The 16,982-nt window shown below is 41.8% G+C and overlaps 1 protein-coding gene across 5 annotated transcripts in view; it reads left to right on the forward strand.

Moving 5' to 3' along the window:
- Nucleotides 1-7,971, forward strand: part of hdac4 (histone deacetylase 4) — a 131,984-nt gene extending 124,013 nt beyond the window's left edge. For all 5 annotated transcript variants that reach the window (XM_038720111.1, XM_038720113.1, XM_038720114.1 and 2 more), the window contains 3 exons: nt 3,082-3,166; nt 3,405-3,546; nt 4,256-7,971. In XM_038720111.1, the coding sequence (XP_038576039.1) occupies nt 3,082-3,166; nt 3,405-3,546; nt 4,256-4,295 (267 nt within the window). In that variant the 3' untranslated portion in view covers nt 4,296-7,971. The remainder of the gene's footprint in view (nt 1-3,081; nt 3,167-3,404; nt 3,547-4,255) is intronic.
- Nucleotides 7,972-16,982: the final 9,011 nt, after the last annotated feature.

Below are 16,982 nucleotides of genomic sequence, written 5' to 3' on the forward strand. Positions count from 1 at the left end.
TACAGTGTACTGTAGCTTTTTTTAAAAAGCTGGGTTTAATGATATTATAGATGCCAGGTTAAGAAATCACACATACCTAGTTATTATATAACTAGTGCTTTTGTTGCATGGCAGTCTAAAAAGGCAGATTTTGGCTGCCTTCTCACTGAAGCCAAACATCCTTAAGGTTATCCTTATATCCTCTTTGCCTCCTGTGTAGCTTGTACTTCCAGTGTTTTACTGCTTGCTGGTGTTAGAAATATATCTGTGCTTTTATTGGCAGGTTATTGACAAGCTTTGCTATAATGACCATTTTTTGAAAGTGTCTCAAAATAGCTGGGAAAAAAGAGCACTGAAAATTGCTGAATGGACTTTACAGGCTCTTTTATTCACCCCCACCACTGTAGTGTGTAATCGTGAAGTGTTTTTAGTTAAATAGCTCATGAATGATGCATTGGCGACTCCACTAGTCAACTCTGAACCTGGGACTAATTGATGATTGCTCGCAAACAGATGTTGGCCCAGTTCGAACCGCGGTTGTTAGCAATTATTTGATAAACAACAGGCTAATATGCTAATTGTTACCAGCTGTCAGTGAGGTTATTCGGTGTGTTTACACTCCAGTTACAGTAAGACGCTCGACTTCACCTGTCCCCCCTTGGGCCTGACTATTCACCACCACCCCCCTGACTACAAGGCAAACACCCCTTTCCGAAAAGGTCACCTGCTTTGCACAATACACATCATTACCTTGTTCAGTTAGCATAACATAATCAACCGGTTTTAGTGACCGCCAACATATGTGCATGGACACAACAGTAAACAATGGATGCCTTGTGCACTTTTCTTTTGCTGAACAAGTGGATTTCCTCCTCTTTCCACTGTTTTGGTTTCAGCCTCCCTCAGGAATGTTTTTACCGGGGCACATTCCTCACTCTCGGCTTATGGCTTTCCATGGTGTCTCAGTTTTGTTGGCTGGAACTTAGTGCGTTGAACGGCTGTGTCACACAGAGAAATAGACTTCCTCAAAAATCAGTCCACGTGGTGACAGCAAACCATCCTTAAAGGGCATTTTTCTCCCCGTCTCTCTCTAAAGGACTGAAGCACATCTGATGGTATGATGATGCAGAAGTCCAGGATCACAAACTCAAATAAACAGAAACGTCGCTATGGATGACGAATGCGTGCTCGCATATAGACACGCATGTCTGTGTGTGCGTGTGTGTGTTTGCCATACCTGCCAGGTGGGGGCCCCTGGAGTATCCTGACAAGAGCCATTAAAGTTTATAAGCGTGAGGCCCAGCTGTCAATCAAGCTGACAGGCTGCCCCCCCCCCCCCCCCCCCCAGCTCTGCTTTGAGGTGAACCTCACGAATCCCCGGAGAACCCCTGACCCTGCTCTGACAGGGAGCTGGATCAGTATGGGCTGGGCAGGGCTGAGCTGGGAGAAGCTGTAGGTTGGAGAAGTAAGTTTAGACTAAAAGATTGATGGATTGAGTCCCCTGACTAGCTTGGAAAATGTTGAGATGGGAGTGATGCATAAATACTGCTGTCTCCCCCCTCAGCCATAACCGAAGTCCTGCGTAAAACAATCCCAAGGGCTGTGCTGGTGGGGAACAGTAGGACTACACCATCACTTGAGAACATAATCCATCAGGAGTGTTAACATCTACTGACCACTTTTGCTTGACCTTGCCTTTGTGCTGTTGTACATAACTGATCAAACTAAACAACGCAAGTGCTTTGTCATATGATGTCAGACTTAAACCAATAGAAACATAATACCAAATTTTGCCCTTTGGTGTTGATAGAACAGCAGTTGAGGGATTACTTTTTCCCTCCTGATTGTAACAGTTGCAATGCGACAACGTGAGGTTGAGTTTGAGTGATTACATGGATAAACTATTGAACTATAGAAGGGTTGATGTACAGTCGAGTAACAAAATCTGCAGGTTGGCTGGCAAGCAAATAAGACAAATTAAGCCTGCTCCCCTGTGCACAAAAATTGTATGTACTGTATATGTGTCCATGCCTTTGTGCATGATGTAGCCTGTCGTGCCACAGCAGGATTAAAGTATCCCTCTCCCCAGACTGCCTCTTCCCTCAGCCCCCACGGACCCCTCCCACACACTATTTGTTTTAATTAAAAGAAAACTTTCAGCCTTGGCCAAAGCAAGATCGACCGACGAAGACTTTTTCCTCTGCTCTCTGGCATTCTACTCCCAAATCTCTGGCCAAACCTTTTTTCTTGTTCTCTATGTCTCTCTTTATATGTTTCTCAGTTGCTCCTTTATTCCGTTGGGGTTATGATTGAGCACAAAAGGGATGCATGTCGTCTGTGTTGGAATGCAGAGCTGAATGGGCCTGTTTGACAAAATGGGATGAGAAAGTGTCGTATGTGCAGTCGGCCAGAGGGGAAATTGAATCATTCCGGGTTGGGAAGGCACGTCAGGGAATAGCCCGGTTTCCTCTGAATTGTGGCTTGGAGAGTTTCATAGGCTCAGCCGTGCTCCCCAAAGTGTGTGTTTGAGTGTGTTTCCATGTGTATGCATCTGTGTACAGTATGTGTGCTTAGAGTGGGACACCGTACAAAGCACACATTGTAGTTTGTGTCAAAGAGTAGCAAAGCTCTCGGTGAGTGGGAGGTGCATCTGCAGGCCCATTTTCTATTGTGTCAGCAGCTCGAGCTTGTTCCCCAGCGCTTGGAGTGATTCAACACCGGGCTGTGGTCCACATTCAAAAGTGGTCCTTTAAATAAGGAGGGAACCGCATTAGTTCAAGTGAGGTTTCTGCCCTGTTTTGGAGCAGCTTTTCTGAACACCTGTCAGTGACATTTGTAAAATCCATACCTAGCCGTACCCACCATATCGAAAAATGCCTCATGACATTTATTCCACTTAGCCGAGGTTCTAAGTACGCGTTGATTCAGTACAATGCCGGTCTTCCCTCCCACAGTTACATTTCAGCACAAGTGTTAAATGATCTCAAAGATGTGGCCAGTGGTTAAAATCGTGCAGTGCCGTTTTTGTCTTTTTTTCCCCAGCTTTTGTTAGAAAAAGTTAAGCAGGAAATGTGTATTGATTTTATTTTCTTTTTCTTTCAGTTGGACCCCATTCCTGACGAGGTCCTGCAGCAGAGACCGAATGCCAATGCTGTCCACTCTATGGAGAAAGTTCTTGAAACTCACAGTGAGTGAATTATTTACATCTAGATGCATCAGCCTCTACCTGATGTATGTTACTGACTGATATATTTTGAGCATCTGTGGATATTTATTAATATTTAAAAAGCTCAGTTAAACTAACAAGTTCAGATGCAAAACCTGTAGAGCCACAAACATCAAATCTTTCAGCAATGAACAGCCAGTGTCCCAGTTTGCACAGCAAGTGTTGTAGTTAACTTTTACCCCGTCGTGGTGTTTAACAGGTAAATACTGGCGCTCACTGCAACGCTCCGTCTCCACGCTCGGTTGCTCGTTGAGTGAAGCACTTCGGCGTGACGCAGAGGAAGCTGAGACTGTCTCCGCTATGGCCTCGTTGTCTGTTGCCAACAAGCACATTGGAAAAAGGTATATGGCACAATTTTACACAGATTAAACAAATTAAATCTAAAATGTTAATTAATTAGCTTTAGAGGTGCTGGCTGTTACTTTCGGACAGAGCCAGGCTAGCTGTTTCCCTCTGTTTCCAGTCTTTGTGCTAAGCTAAGCTAAACAGCTGGTGGTGGAAGCTTCATAACTGCTGTACAAACATGAGAGTGGTGTCGATGTTCTCATCTAACTTTCTTAAATAAATTAGCACTTACTTAATATTAAAATATTTATTTTGTTTTTTATTCATTTTTGAAAACAGATTTTACGTAAATCATAATTGTTTTGAATGTTCTACCTGAGATTTGTTGTGGTCCACTGTTTGGCATCAAGTGATAAAGAATAATTTAAAACCACAATAAACCATCTGGTTTCTTCAGCTTTCATTCAGGAGCAAAAATCTGCCTTTTAAAGTTGAAAGCATTTATTAGGATAATTATCGATATCGAATGATATGAAATATTTTATCATGATAACATTTTATATCGCCCAGCCCTATGTACTTGACGTGTTACATTGCTGTATTACGTGTCCATCCAAAAATGTAGCCTTTTACTATCTTTCTTTGGTACTATGTTACTGTACTTTGGTTGTATGCATTTCAGTGCTAATAATAGCTTATACATTCCTTAAAGTATACATTCATTGTACTGTAAGCACATAATATAACAACTTACCTTTTCCCCAGGGCTGAAGAGGAACCAATGGAAGAGGAAGCTCCTTTGTAAAAAAAATCAACCCTAACCTTTGACCTCTCAAACCAGACTTCATCCTGTCAGTGTCAATTTGAATGCTACTCCTATATCTCACCCCTGCCATATCAAGCTGGTATCTTACTGTGGGAGAGAACAAGCAGAGCTGACAAAAGTGGCGCTCAACGGAAAACGGAACACTGAAGATGAGCGATGCGTTCACTGATCAGCAGTGCACAGACTGATCAGCATACATGCGTTGCATTGTCTCCTCAAGACCTTGGATATAAGAGAATAGGCTCAACCAACCCACAGTGACAGCCTCGAGTGCCAGTGCTTTTAAAACACTAGACAAGATGACAGGATGTTCTTTTTGAATGCCAGTCGGACCCATACACAAGACAATCTGTAGTCACCTACTTTTCTTATTGTTCCGTGCTTTATCTTCATTTTCTCAATTTCATCGAAAACCACCAGAGCTAATGTGATTGTGAATATGGATGAATCATTCCTGCTCTTTTACGACATCCAGATGAATGGAACAAAGTGGTTGAAATTCTGGCCGTTTTCAAATTTGGTAGGAGGTGAGAAAACGTTCTGTGCCTTTTTTTATTTTCTTTTTCTTTTAACTTTTCTTTTAAACTCTACTGAAAGAGCTTTGCCTTAAAAAAATAACTTTGGAAACAAGGCGTCTTCTCCTCAACCCCTTAAGCATTTCTATCCTGGCAAGACATCCAATGCCTGCATGTCTTTGGCACATAGACTGGTGGACCTTGGCATGATTACCTATAATTCTCTGCAAGTAGCCTACTGTCTCGCCCCCCTCATTTTTATTAATTTCAGTTTAAAAGGTAGTTCCCAGCTGCAAGTTGGAGGAGGTTCAGTTTAAAAGGAAGTAAAAGGTGTGATTAGTATTACGCAGCATAACCATGGATCAGATAACGTTCAGTAGCCACAAGGCTGGGAGAGGTGGCAACGGACCTGATCATGTAGGCGTCGGCTCTCCTCAGGAGAAGAGCTAAGTAGCATGCACTGTACTAGAACAAGAAGAACCCTATTCATACTGTATTTAGTAGTTACGATAACGAAGCCAAAGCATGATGGACTTTAATCTCTGTAACCGCTTCGTTTTTCACATTAGAATGAGTCTCACATTGTGCAAAGTAGTGAGTGATAGAGAGAAATGAAAATCATATGTGCCAATTTGTTGAGCCAGCCCTCTCTTTAAGACAGCTGTGTCTCTGTGGTAACAATGATCATACCACCTGGGATTTTCCAGAGGGGTGTTCCTGGGCCGCACAGGCTCCCACAGCTGGTTTGACATCTTTAGCTCCTTGTTAAGCACATCTGCTGCCCAAATGTCAGGTGCTGCGAGGCAGGTGTGTGTACATGTGTTCATAGACAGTGAAGCATAAGCTGCTCTTCATAAATATTCAACTGTATACACATATGTTTTATAGTTGTTCAGCTCAGATTCTGCTCTGGATTCTGAATCCTCCTGCAAGGTTTGGTTTCAGAAACATTTCTTCAAATCTACCTTACGATTACGTTTGAATCAGTTATAAATATCTTAATATTTAAGATTGGTTAGTTTGATTATGAATTTGGGTTCTTAGTCTGCAACCAGAGCCCAACCCTTGTAGCCATACTATATACCAGCCATAAGCCTAGTTGTTGTCTGTGTTGGTAGGTTTAACACCATAACCACAATTTTCTTTTCCATTAAAATTAACATTTCTGATAAAACAGTCACAGTGTGCGGACGTTTACTTCCTGTCTGTAACCATCCTTCCAGCTTGTGTTTGGCTCCTGGGCAACTACCTTCTCTCACATTTGTTTCATCTACAAACTAATCACATTTAATGCATTTTTTTTAGTGAACAGGAAGCAGAGTGCTGTGGTGTTTACTGTTGTTTACTGTACATAGGACATATATTTCCTGAGTATTCCTGCCACACACATTTGTCAATGACTACTTTTCCCTCTCGTCCGTGTTTTTTTTCTGGACTTTTGTACTTTTTAATGTGTTCACTTCCCTTCTCCCTCTATCTCTCTGTTACATTGTAAAGCTGACATACTTCACAACAGGTGAGGGTTCAGATGTTGTTTTTAGTGGACATTACATGTTTTCTGGGTTCATGGTTTTTGTGGGAGGGTTGTATAACTTTGTATAATGATGCACAATTGTGTATTTACTGTCTGTTCATAGTAGATTTATATATGAAGAGAAATAAGTATATTATATACATACATATATATATCTATACATAATGAAATACTATGATCTTGTTTTTGAAGTTGAAAAATTATACTTTTCATGGGTCTTACATACAGTCTGCCCTTTTCAGGGTGTTACTGAAAGCCACATTTACTGTCCTACTGTTACAGTTGGTTACGTGTTGAGTAGCATTTTACTGGGTGTCTCTTTCTCCTTCAACACTGACTAGTTTTTGGCTTTATTCATCCCATTGGTACCATAACACTGTTACGCTAGATGTGCCATTGCCATCTGCTCAGCCTTATTTATGCACATATTTGTACTATTCCACACCTTTTTTTTTTAGTCAATGTGTGTAGATAGTTGGCTGGGCACCGTTTGAATATTTTAAGAAATGTGAGACTGAAATTCAAAATGTGGATTCTACACATTTAAAAAATGCCCAAAGTGGTGATCTGTTCCTTCCTCTTTCTTAAAGATTTCCAAGTTCACCGTCTTAACACAAGAAAAAGAAACAAGAGAAATGGAATGGGTGGATTTGAATTGGAACATGGCCATGCTATTCCCCTACATTAAATCAATTTCATGTGGTCATCATATGCAAGACTGTCCTATATCCAAAAGATCACGGGTGAAGAACCAAAACTCTATTCCTAGCTTCTCCTGTACCAGAAGAATTAATATATGTCTTACAGGAACATATATAGCAAAAGAAATCTGATTATATTGTAATATGCCGATTGACATTTTCTAAAATCTCAATCAGACATTCAATTTTTTTCCATTTTGACTGAATGTATCTGGGCTCTACTGGCAGAGTGGGGCTGCATCGCCCTGCCGACGCACCTCTAACGTCACACGTCTCTAAATCACCTCCATGGTTTCTGCAGATGGGCCAGAGAGTCCAAAGTCAAGACTGTTTCATGCTCGTGTCATCGACTACTTTGTAAATTTACCAGAACAAAGGAAAATGTGTGGAGGTGAAGCAGTGCTTGCAGTAACTTGCATGACATGAAGCAGGTTTTACACTAGTACAGAAGAGATAACTGAGGTTTAAGCATTTGTTTGAATCACATTTTTTACCGTATTTTATATGGTTTAAACTCATAGATGTGCAAGATGTGTGATTTTTCTGTACATTCCATTTATATCATTATATGGTAAAAGATTTGTTTTCCAGGACTGTATTCACATGATCGTGGTACTTCTTCCACATGGAGGTGTTTGTGGTTGGAAAATGAAAACGCATGTAGTCAGGTTATCCTGAATATCATCTTAACTTGGATACGCAGACACCTCTGTGCATGTAAACACACTTGATGAGATGCTTTTCAGCAACCCAGCCTAGAACATTCCCAGAACCTTTTCCTAACAGTGCCAGTCACAGGGTTTGTACTGCTGAATGCTTTGGTTTCTCAAAAGGAGCCAAAACTAGCACTGTCTGGCTGTTCTGACCGCCTTCACTGTCTTAATACAACGTCCAATGATGAAAAAGCAGCAACATTCCATTTATTATAATTTCCATTTATTACGAGGGGACATATCTTCTTGTTTTAACCCTCTTAGTTCAGTCCGGCCAGGTCCAACAACTATCTGTTTATTTAGGTGGCCTGGTCCGACTCCACTCCATTCCTCTTTTCTCTCTGCATGATCCGTATGTCCGCATGCTCTGCCTACCTGTCTGTCTGTCTGTCCGCCCCGTACCACATATCAGCACAAGGGATCGAGCACTGAAGGATGTTAGTACTTTCACTGTATCCAAACTGGCTTATCTCTTTTACTGCTTTTTTGTTTATGCTGGGGGAGGAGTCTGGGTGCCTTCCATGTTGTGCTTTTACCTCTAGGATATGGAACCATCAAACCTGGAAGACTTCAGTTGAATAATTACAAAAAAAGGAAAAAAAAAAACAATTTAGCACTTGTAACGCAGACAATAGATTTCCTTGTATTTATGTAGAAAAACAAATTGTTTTAGGGGGACGCTTTGTAAACCGCAACAACAGAATAGACAGACTTTTTTTGTACCAGGCAAGATGAGAGTTTGGTGGACTTTTGGAAGGACATTTTTGTTCTTTGTTACATCTGGACTTACCAAAGGGCTCGATCCAGATGCCTGGTCATTGTTACGGTTTTACATTCTACTAAATAAGCCAGTTATCACTATGACCACTGTGGTTCAAAAACAGTTCTAGGTTTACATATGTATAAAATGCATATTCTTTTTTTTTTTTATCAGTTATGTTTTTGACTTGTTCCACGATTGTTACAGAAATAGTGCATTTTTCTTGGGAACCTTTGCTCTAACATGTTGTCTTTGACATCTACAATATAAAGTATTGTTTTGGAAAAACTGAAATGTCTGGGTTTTTTTTTTTAATTAATAGTGTTAGTTGCTGATTTTAATTTGCAAAGAATAGGGTTTTTCACGGTCAGACATGAGGGCAGATGTGAAGGGATGTGTCCTCACACAAAAAAAAAACAAAAACAGCATTGTACTGTAACAGATGAAAGATCTATGCACATAGGCTTGTCACACTTATTTAACTCCTATAGGACAGGATCTCAATCGATCCTGCCAAAACCATATCCTCCTTTTTTATTCCACACATTTTTCTTCCTTGTTAAAAGCTGGCAACTAAATTACCCACAATGCACCTTGACCACTGACAGGCTGGTTGAAAATTCGAGTGTGTTATGCTAGTAGCGGATAATGTAGCCTCGAGCTGCTATCCTCAAGCAGAGATAAGGGGAATCTGGCAAGCTCACTTCTTTCTAATTCACTCTGAGTTTCTTTGATCGTTTCCAAACTTGTAGTCTTCAGCCCCAACCGATGAGATATCGCTTGAGGCATTTTATCAGACTTTGCGCAGCTCCCTCTGGAGTTGCAAAATGATATTTACAGCTTTTTTTCCCCACATATGCAGTAGTACTCCTGTAAACAGGAACCTTTTATGTGTAAAATCGGTGGAGTTCTCCTTTAAGTCCAGAGGGAGGCAGCATTGCAGGCAGCAAGGGCCCCACAGTAGCTTTGAATGGGATTAGCCACACATTTGGAAAGGTCAAAGGTCTGAGCTAGTGTCCAAATAAACAGCAGTGAATCCCTGTTGGTTGTGGAACTAACGCTAAGACCACAGTCCAAAAGCAAACAAAACCAATCCTGCCTTACCTCCCCTCAAATAAACACACATTCCACTGCTTTCCTGTCAAACTCTGAATTTAGAGAGTGACCGTGTAAATACTACCGCTGCCCCCGGCTTTGTAGGCTCGTCACAGTCTCTGTAAATCATGGAAGCTTGAGACACCATGCAGTGTCAAAGGCAAACGAAAAGGAGCACATGTCTGGTTCCTTGAGAGAATAAGGTTAAACGGAGTCATGAGGGACAATATTTACCATCCTACAGATGCTGAAAAGAGCTCCGACGGGCTCCCTGAAGTGAAAAAAGAAAAAGAAACAAAAAGGATGACGTTAAAGCTGGAAATGTGACCTCTTTATGGTTCCTTGGTGGCGGGGGACGCTCTAACAACCTCACTCGGGACACACAGACTGCCCGTCTCACCTTTAGCTCACCGCGGGCGTCGACACGTTCGTCATCTCTGCTATGTAGCGACACACGGCTCCTTTGACCCCTCAGTAAGGTCAGGTCAGAGGAAAGGTGGTACCCTGCTATAGCTGAACTTTCCCCCTCCTTGAAGGCCAGCCCACAAGATGGCCGCCTCTTCGCCACAGCAAAGGACTGAAATGTCAGTAAGGATTGAAATCTGGGAAAACCCCCCAATCTATTTTCCCTCTCGTTTTCCCCACAGTGACATTCTGGTGTGCGGCAGCTCTCTTGCCTTGCTCATCTTCTTGCAGCGTTGGTCGTTGTCAGTTAGATCTGTCATTATCCGGCCACTGGTACGCGTAAAAAAAGGCCTCATCCTCCCAGCTGTGCTCATCACAGCGCTTTTTAATTGCAGGTCTGACTGACTCGAAATGGCAATGAGGCTTTGGCCAGCTGGCTCGGATGCCAAATAAACTAATTACAGATGAGAGTCATTAGCATCAGTTTTGGATCGTCAGCACACACAGGCAAGAAAAAGCAAAGAGTTGTAACAGATCTGCAACAAACACGCGTGTTGGTATCAGAGGTGGCCCAGTTAAGTCCATGTCAAGTCTTGGACTAGGAAATACTTTGCACAAGTAGGTTTCATACAAATTCCGTATTTAATCTTCAGTTTCCCTGAATTTATTTTATTCCAAGCATGGATTTTGAAACAGTGGAAATGTACATGAGGGAGTCTGTCGCCGTTCGCTGTTCTTTCCATCAGATGTTCCACCAGTCCAGTTGGGACTTTTGATCCATAGTGTATCTGAAAAGCTGTGCAGCGTTTGTTTGCCTTGCAGCTGTGGCCCCATCCACACTACTGTATTTTAGTTTCAAAACGGAGACCTTTTGCTGTGTTTGCACCTCCCATCCAGACTAAAAAAGCAAAAATGCAGAAAGTTTGACAACGCTGCCGCCCCAGTTTTCCGTTTTGAAACTGCGGGTAGCGTTTTAGTGTAGAGGGGCAAAAAAGGAGGACTTTAGAAACGATAACGCGGACGCTCACGCCTCACTCTCTGATTGGGTCTTATAAGTCATGCAAAGCATAAACACTATGCTACTGACAGAGTTTTTGATTTGGTATTTTTATTAAAATTAGATTTTGATTCATTTTTTAAAAATCTCTCTCTACAAGCTATCAGGCCTTATCAAGAGCATGCTAAACCACCAGTGACCTGATACTGCATTTCCACGTGGACAAACGGAGAGAAAATCACAATTTAGAAAATACTCGTGTTTGTGTAGACAGGGCCTGAGGCTGGGTCACTGTCAGCTTGGGTGTAAAGAGTATGAGCGGCGATGCAATGTTCAGTGACGGTTCGCTACACAAGCTGCCAACGATTCCTTTGCATGATGTTAAAGATTAAGTATGAAACATAAAACAAAAACCCTGCTTCAATTTATTCATGTTACAAAAAACAAAAAACAGATCACAATTGGAGCTAAAGGAGGAACGAGAAGAGGGGAAATGACACTCTCCTTTAGGCTAAGCTGGCGAAGAGAGGTTAGTTTTTTGGGGGGGAACACATTAGATAGTGAATGGTATTTCCCTCAAACCAACGTGACCCAAAGTGATCAAAATATCTTCTATTTGTAGATTAAGTAAAAAAAAAAAAAAAGTACTTTAGAATGTATTTTTTGTATTTAAACATTTGTATTAAGTTAAATCGATAGTGATGGACCCTGGCACCATGAGGTCCTACTAGCTTTTTTTAGATGATAAATGCATCTCATGGTCTTCATCAGCAGATGGAGTTTGCTCAGTTGTCACGGAGATGGATTTGTTTGGATGAAGGCCATGAGATGCGGTCAAAAGCCTGGTGGGGGGGGGATTGATATGTCAAAAAGTAAAGTCGCAATAGATCAGATTTTGATAGGCAACTGGCTTCTCTTTCATTCTCAAGAGAATCAACTCTTTGTTTGCTACTTTTAAACAGGCATTATCTGTCTTGAAGTGTTTTTAGATTAAAGATGAGGTTGCATTGTTTGGATTTGACATAAAAAGCCATGTGGTTGTTTGTAGATGGCTTTTATATGTTTTGAACCCTGCCACTAGGGGGATTCATCTAACAGCCTGAACCACCATATGTAGACTACAGTATGTTTAACTATTGCATGGCCTTTAGCCTCAAACTACATTGTTACATGATTCTCACTTTTAAATGTGCTCTGTTAGGATACCTTGGGGATGAGTCCTGGGACATTAAGACAAGTCAGTTGAGTGTTTTTAAAGAAGTGTAAACATGTGCATCCTTTCCTGCAGTGAAAAGAAGTGACAGAAGCTTTCCAATTCAGTATTGCGGCCGCTTTTAGTAAATAATTACATTTTGGCTTGAATGAAATGTAAGTGAGTTAACCCCGTGTCCTTTCACGGCGTGAAAGCACGAGTGAAAACAAAGGTGAGTAAATAAGAGTTGGCTCCTGAACTGGCGTGACCCACTGGCCTCTGCTGACCCCGGCGGTCATCACTGGTGCTAATGAAGAGGAAAGGGTGGCGGGGGGGCGGGAATGTTGGCAGGTCACCCCACAAACATCTCCGTCTCCTCCACAGCCTGGAGACGAATCAAGTTTCACAACCGAAGGTGAGGAGGATGCTGGGAACTGGGATAATAATTTTGATCATAAAACTTCATGATGAGCAAAGACAAGACACAAGCTAAGAAGTAATTCTGTAATGTCTGACTTGACTCTCTGAGTTTTTGGCAAAGAAACATTAAGCATGCATCTGAGAGGTGAATGATCAATTATTACTGTTAGAGGTACTGTTTGTGTTTGTTTGCAAATACAGTAAACAGTAATGCCTTGAAAAATGTTCCTGAGATTACATCTTCCAGCTTGTCCTTCATCTGAACTGGTGAGCTAACATCACTGGCGGCTAAGTTCAGTGTTGTTAGCTCTTAGGTTAGGTCTTCTTAACCATCGTGAAGGTACCAGATAATGCCAGAGGAGAGAGAGGCTGGTGAAGGCTGATTTAATCAGGAATGGAGCAGATGAAGGAAACAGAATGAAGAAGTTTATTTATTTTTTTGTTATTGTCCAGAGCAGTTGGTCTAAACTGTGTGTGTGTAAGATGAGACCAGATGGACAAAAGACAATGCCAGAAGAGAGGATATGTGCTATAAGGCTCAAAGCCAAGGGACACGTTACATGCACTCACATAAAGAGTAACATAGTGCAGACACATTCCCTTACATATTCTCCAAACCCTGCTCAGCTAAAGGCTATAATTCACATTGCAGGTCTGATAGTGCTCAGTATTGATTGCTTGTCCAGATATTATTATTATTATTAGTATTCTTTGCCTAATTGATTCATTTGTAACACAACCCAGACTCTGTATTAATTGAAACAGCATGTGCAAATGAAAAACAAAAGCCTTAAAGTTTGGACAGTCTGTCGTGGAAGACGCCCTAATTGCACTTCAAACCCTACAGAGGATTTGAATGGAAGCATCTGCCTTGATCTCTCTGCATGGCAGGAGTCTGAGCGATGTGTGTGATGTGTGTGCTTTTTTTGGTGGATCCCATCCAGAGGGATACAAAAACAACATGACAGCTCAGACTCAGCTCATATGGCAACAGCATCAGATTAAAGAGTTTCTCAATATGACAAATCAAGAACGAAGGTTTTTGTTTGTTTGTCTTCTGAACGGACATGTTATCTGTATCACTTGGGAAGGAAAAGGTCAGTGTCCCACACCATGTAGCTTTTACAACTATTTTCCTGTCCAGTTTCACTCCCCTGGCTTCCAGAGAACCCCCTGGTGACCCTGATGCAATGAAGAGTGAGATTTTGCAGGTGAGAGGATGACACCGACAGAAGCATTGACTGGAAAACAGAAGAAATAGCGGAATGCTCCTTGCATGAGCTGGAAGGTATGGATGGTCACTCATCATGGTGGTATCACATTTACACTAACTGCATGTCCAGACTCAGGGTCAGCGACTGCAACGCCAGGAGCAGAGAGGAGTCAAGCACCTCTCTTAAGGATACTTTAACAAGGGTGGGGATGATGGCAATGTCAAGGTGTTTTCACATCATGCAAAGGTTGGATATCCACCAGAGGTTTGAGGCTGCCAGACAATATCTTGAGAGGAACCTAGACGGGGAGAAGAAGGTTTGTGACTGGAAGCGATTTATTCAAATCCTCAGACCAGTTTGGTAAATTTGGAAGTAATTTATTATTGCTCGCTCCTCCATCAGCATAAGATAAGCAGCTGGATCAGACGGAATTCAGGTGTGACTGTAGGTAATTTGGGGATGTCCACCCTCCACCCAAAGAAATTATGTCTTTAAAAAAAAAACGCACTAGCCCTGAGGCCTGATGATAATGCGGCGGGGCCCTTCTGTGCAGGATCAAATTCTTAGGGGCACTGATTAAATGATGGAATGAAGGAAAGGCCAGAACATCTGCCAATTCCTTTCCATCCGGGCAGCCTTGACAGCCGAGGCTCTGAATGCATCAGGATATTTCTATTTGAACTGTCAATATGTCTGCACACACCAGTGCCAAAGTATTTGTTCTGCGAAAGGCAAATAAGGCAGTTCTCTTAGAAAACACCATGCTGTACCACATCACTGTGCAGTGCTTCAAAGATGCCTGGACATATCACCTATCTTTGCACCTAATACGTGTACTGTACATTCAGCACCTGTTTCCGCATGTTAAACAGCAAAGTTATAATGATCTGAAAAAGTTTAGGGAGGAAACGCTCAGGAAATTATTGTGGCTGCAGTGTGAAATACAGAAGCGTCTGGAAAGACCACTCAAACAAGTGCAAGTGGAAAAAGTGTTACATTAAAAGAAATCCACTAAATGTGGAATACGCCAATGTAAAATTATTTGTAGCCCAATTTTATAGCAAATTATAACTTTATTGGTTCTTTTAAAACCAGCGATTTCTTTGTTGACATTTTTTTATTAATAAATATGCAGTGTTCTGGACATGAACAGCATGTCATTCCTTGTAACATGACTGTGACTAACAAACCAGAATTTTATTTAGTGACCACCTCGTTTTATCCATTTGACCAAGTGGTCCTCCACAACAACACAAGTCTGAGTAATGCTTTATGTATCGCCATGGTGGAAGCCTACACAGCTGACTTTCAGCTTTGCCAACACACACACACACACACACACACAGAGGGGAAGTTCTGTCATGCCGACATCAGCCTCCAAAGCGGTATAAGACTAACCTTAGGACTTTTTACTGAACCAGACGAACACAGAATACCGTTTGAGGCGCACAGAGTGTAAACCTTTACTTTATTCCCTTTTTACTGCAAATTAAAGTTTTGTAGCTTTTTCCGTCTGATTTTACGGGAAACATCTGGATCTCTCGCACCGCTGGAGCAGTGGCCCCGGGCGATTCTGGGCTGCTCAGCTGTGAGGGCCCGGGATAATGAGCAGGTATCAAACGGGCCCCTATGGATAAGCCGGCCTAGGTAGGGAGGGCTGTCCAACAGCATCCGAGACCACAGTGCCCAACGTCAAGACATGTCGTTATCGTTCTGAAAGATTTTATGAATCTTAAGAAAGATCAGAATTACAGCGATCACAGCTCCAGATCTGCGTGTCAGATAAATCACTCCATTTAAAAAGCATGGCATTGATGTGAATATAGCTGATTTTCTTTTTATGTGCCTCCTGTACGGCCACATTAGTGAACACCAAGTTAAATACATGACTCATGACTGAAACACCCACCACATTAATCACTTGTAAGAGAGCGTTTTAACAAAAGGTAGACCTTCTGCATTGCACAGTCTATGTGCTCTCTCTGTGGAGCTGCCATACATAGCCTAGAGTGTGTATGTTAACTCTAATGAATAAGTAGATAATGTGGGTTCGGTGCATCAGCAGCAGGAGAATAAAGCCACTGTGGTCGCAGGTGTTTCCCCTTCAAACCACATCGACCTTGAGAAAATCAGACAGACTTGCAGAAACATAAATACCAGAATTCTGCAAAGGTTTAGGGTTTGCCCGTGGAAAACAATGGTGATTTTATAACAGCAGCATCATGCTGTATGGCTTTTATTATCTCCTGAATGCTTTTTTTATTTTGTGATGCAGTTTTCCACCTGGGAAATGACTGACTGGTATTTAGAAGTGTGACATTTACTATCATATCTAAAATGTAGTATAGATTTACTGCAGCTGAAATAAAAGAGCGGTGTTTGTTTTGCTGGTGGTTGAAGTATGAAGCTATTTTAAAAGTGCAACTTGAAAGCAAAGATTTTGACAGCGGTGCAAAGCTGAGCTGTAACAGCCGCAGAGAGTCGGCCCCACCATTTACACATAGTAGCCCCGCGTTAACAATGAGCTCCTTTCAGTGTTTAGATTGCATCTAACCACGTCTGGGAAAACGAGATGTAAACAATTTTAATGTTTTAAGAGTGAGCCGGAGAGATTCAAAGGAATTACTCCGGTCGTCTAGTTGGAGTCCGGCTTTTTTTTTTTTAAAGCTGCAGGCCGAGAGTTATTGTCCTTATCTGCGGTTGTTGGGGCTCCCTGCTCGTTAAAGAGCCCAAAGGCATCGCCATTTGAAATGATTACTCGTTATTTAAGCGGACGGGCATTTTATAGGCCCATGGCTGAGTTTGAAACTGGCTCGAATTTCCTCCACTGTTAATGAAGCAGTATTTTTTATGGTCGTTCTTTTTTAAAGTCGTTTTCTTTCCATAACAAGAGGAGGGGAGAAAGGGGGCAAATTCTCACACCCAGCAGTGAACAAAAAAAAAAAACAAGGGTTCTTAACCAGCAGCCACCAAGGGAATCTGAGCAAACGAACCACATTGTTTTAGGCCGGTTTAAATAATTGCCTTTCATTATCATCTTGTTAGATGGAAATTCACCAGAAACTTGCATTAATTCGACTGATTTTGTGGAATTTATTCAGCGGGACTACATGCTTTATG

Source organism: Micropterus salmoides, unplaced genomic scaffold (assembly GCF_014851395.1).
Source record: "Micropterus salmoides isolate LMB-PRFRI ecotype aquatic unplaced genomic scaffold, ASM1485139v1 Ms_hic_scaffold_15, whole genome shotgun sequence".
Lineage (NCBI taxonomy): Eukaryota > Metazoa > Chordata > Actinopteri > Centrarchiformes > Centrarchidae > Micropterus > Micropterus salmoides.